Source organism: Penaeus monodon, chromosome 20 (assembly GCF_015228065.2).
Source record: "Penaeus monodon isolate SGIC_2016 chromosome 20, NSTDA_Pmon_1, whole genome shotgun sequence".
Taxonomy (NCBI): domain Eukaryota; kingdom Metazoa; phylum Arthropoda; class Malacostraca; order Decapoda; family Penaeidae; genus Penaeus; species Penaeus monodon.
In genome coordinates this window covers 44407213-44408356 of record NC_051405.1, presented here as the reverse complement: position 1 = coordinate 44408356, position 1144 = coordinate 44407213, and the positions used below count along the sequence as shown (strand labels likewise).

The 1144-nt window shown below is 52.0% G+C and overlaps 1 protein-coding gene across 1 annotated transcript in view; it reads right to left on the bottom strand.

Moving 5' to 3' along the window:
- LOC119586012 (organic cation transporter protein-like) overlaps positions 1-1144 on the bottom strand; it is a 23322-nt gene that overhangs the window by 7969 nt on the left and 14209 nt on the right. Inside the window, 2 exon segments of the mRNA XM_037934720.1 lie at positions 314-512; positions 947-1144. Of these exon segments, the coding sequence (XP_037790648.1) occupies positions 314-512; positions 947-1144 (397 nt within the window).

The window sequence follows — 1144 nt, the reverse complement described above, 5'->3', positions numbered from 1 at the left end:
CTACCTTAGCTAGCACAGCCTAGTCAGATGAGGGTAGGCCTAGGTACGGAAAGTAGACATAAGCCGTACCACACATGCATTAGTGCACCGTTGTCATTCACATAATACGCAAGAATTAACAGAACGCACACGAGATTGAGGACAGTGCGCGGGAAAGGTAATATAATTCTATTTAACATAATGACATAAGCCAGGAATCAACAGAAGAGACATGAGTATCACAAGTATCACATCACACGCGAACGAAATCGGCGCAAGCATCGCCATCTCAGGGCACGCATGGCCCGCCGGACGCGCGCGGATGGCCACTCACATCGGACACTATAGTCGCGTAGTTTCCTGAGGTAGTGAGGTCGAAGGTCCAGGCGTCGCAGGAGCGGGTCGGCCAGGAGGTGTTGGCGGACGTCACGCCCTCCTGCAGGAGCTGGGCGTAGTCCACGTCGTATACCTCGCAGCTGCTCCATCGCTCCTTCCCCGTCAGGTCGCTGGTCAAGGGGAGGCTGAGGTTACGCCTGAGGGAGGGGGGAGAGAAGGCGTCTCAGGAAAGGACGAACTGGCAACTCTGCCTTGGCGACGGAATACTCCGATTCGCCGATTTTAGTTTGTGGGGGAAAAAAAGAAGTTGTAGAGTGGTGCAAAGCAGTTCAAAATGGTGTTTGCCAGTTTTGAAAATACCGAAACATATCTAAACATAAATACAAAGTATCAAATGGTTAGAATTTAAAAAAGAGACTTGGGGAATCGAAGCCTTCCAGAATGTGCAGTGAGTTGCCATTGTTTGTTTTTTTATGTGTTCTTTTTCATTCCCCGAGACTGGACACATTACAGGTAGATGCACGAGGCAGATGGACTTACGGGTTGAGGGAGAGGCAGGCACGCGACCTCACACACAAACAGACGGACCCAAAACCACTCTAATCAGACGCACACATGACTCGGCACTCACCTAAGCTCATCCGAGACATCTGCGTCCAGGAGCGCTTGAGGGAAGACGCAGTGGTGCTCCGGCGGGAGACTAATGAAGATGTGGACGACATAAATGAGCACCAGATTGAGGCAGAAGGGCGCCAGGCCGAGGAAGAGGAGCCACTGGTACTTGCCGAACTCGCCGGCGTGAGGCAGCACGTCGTCGAAATCGAGGTAT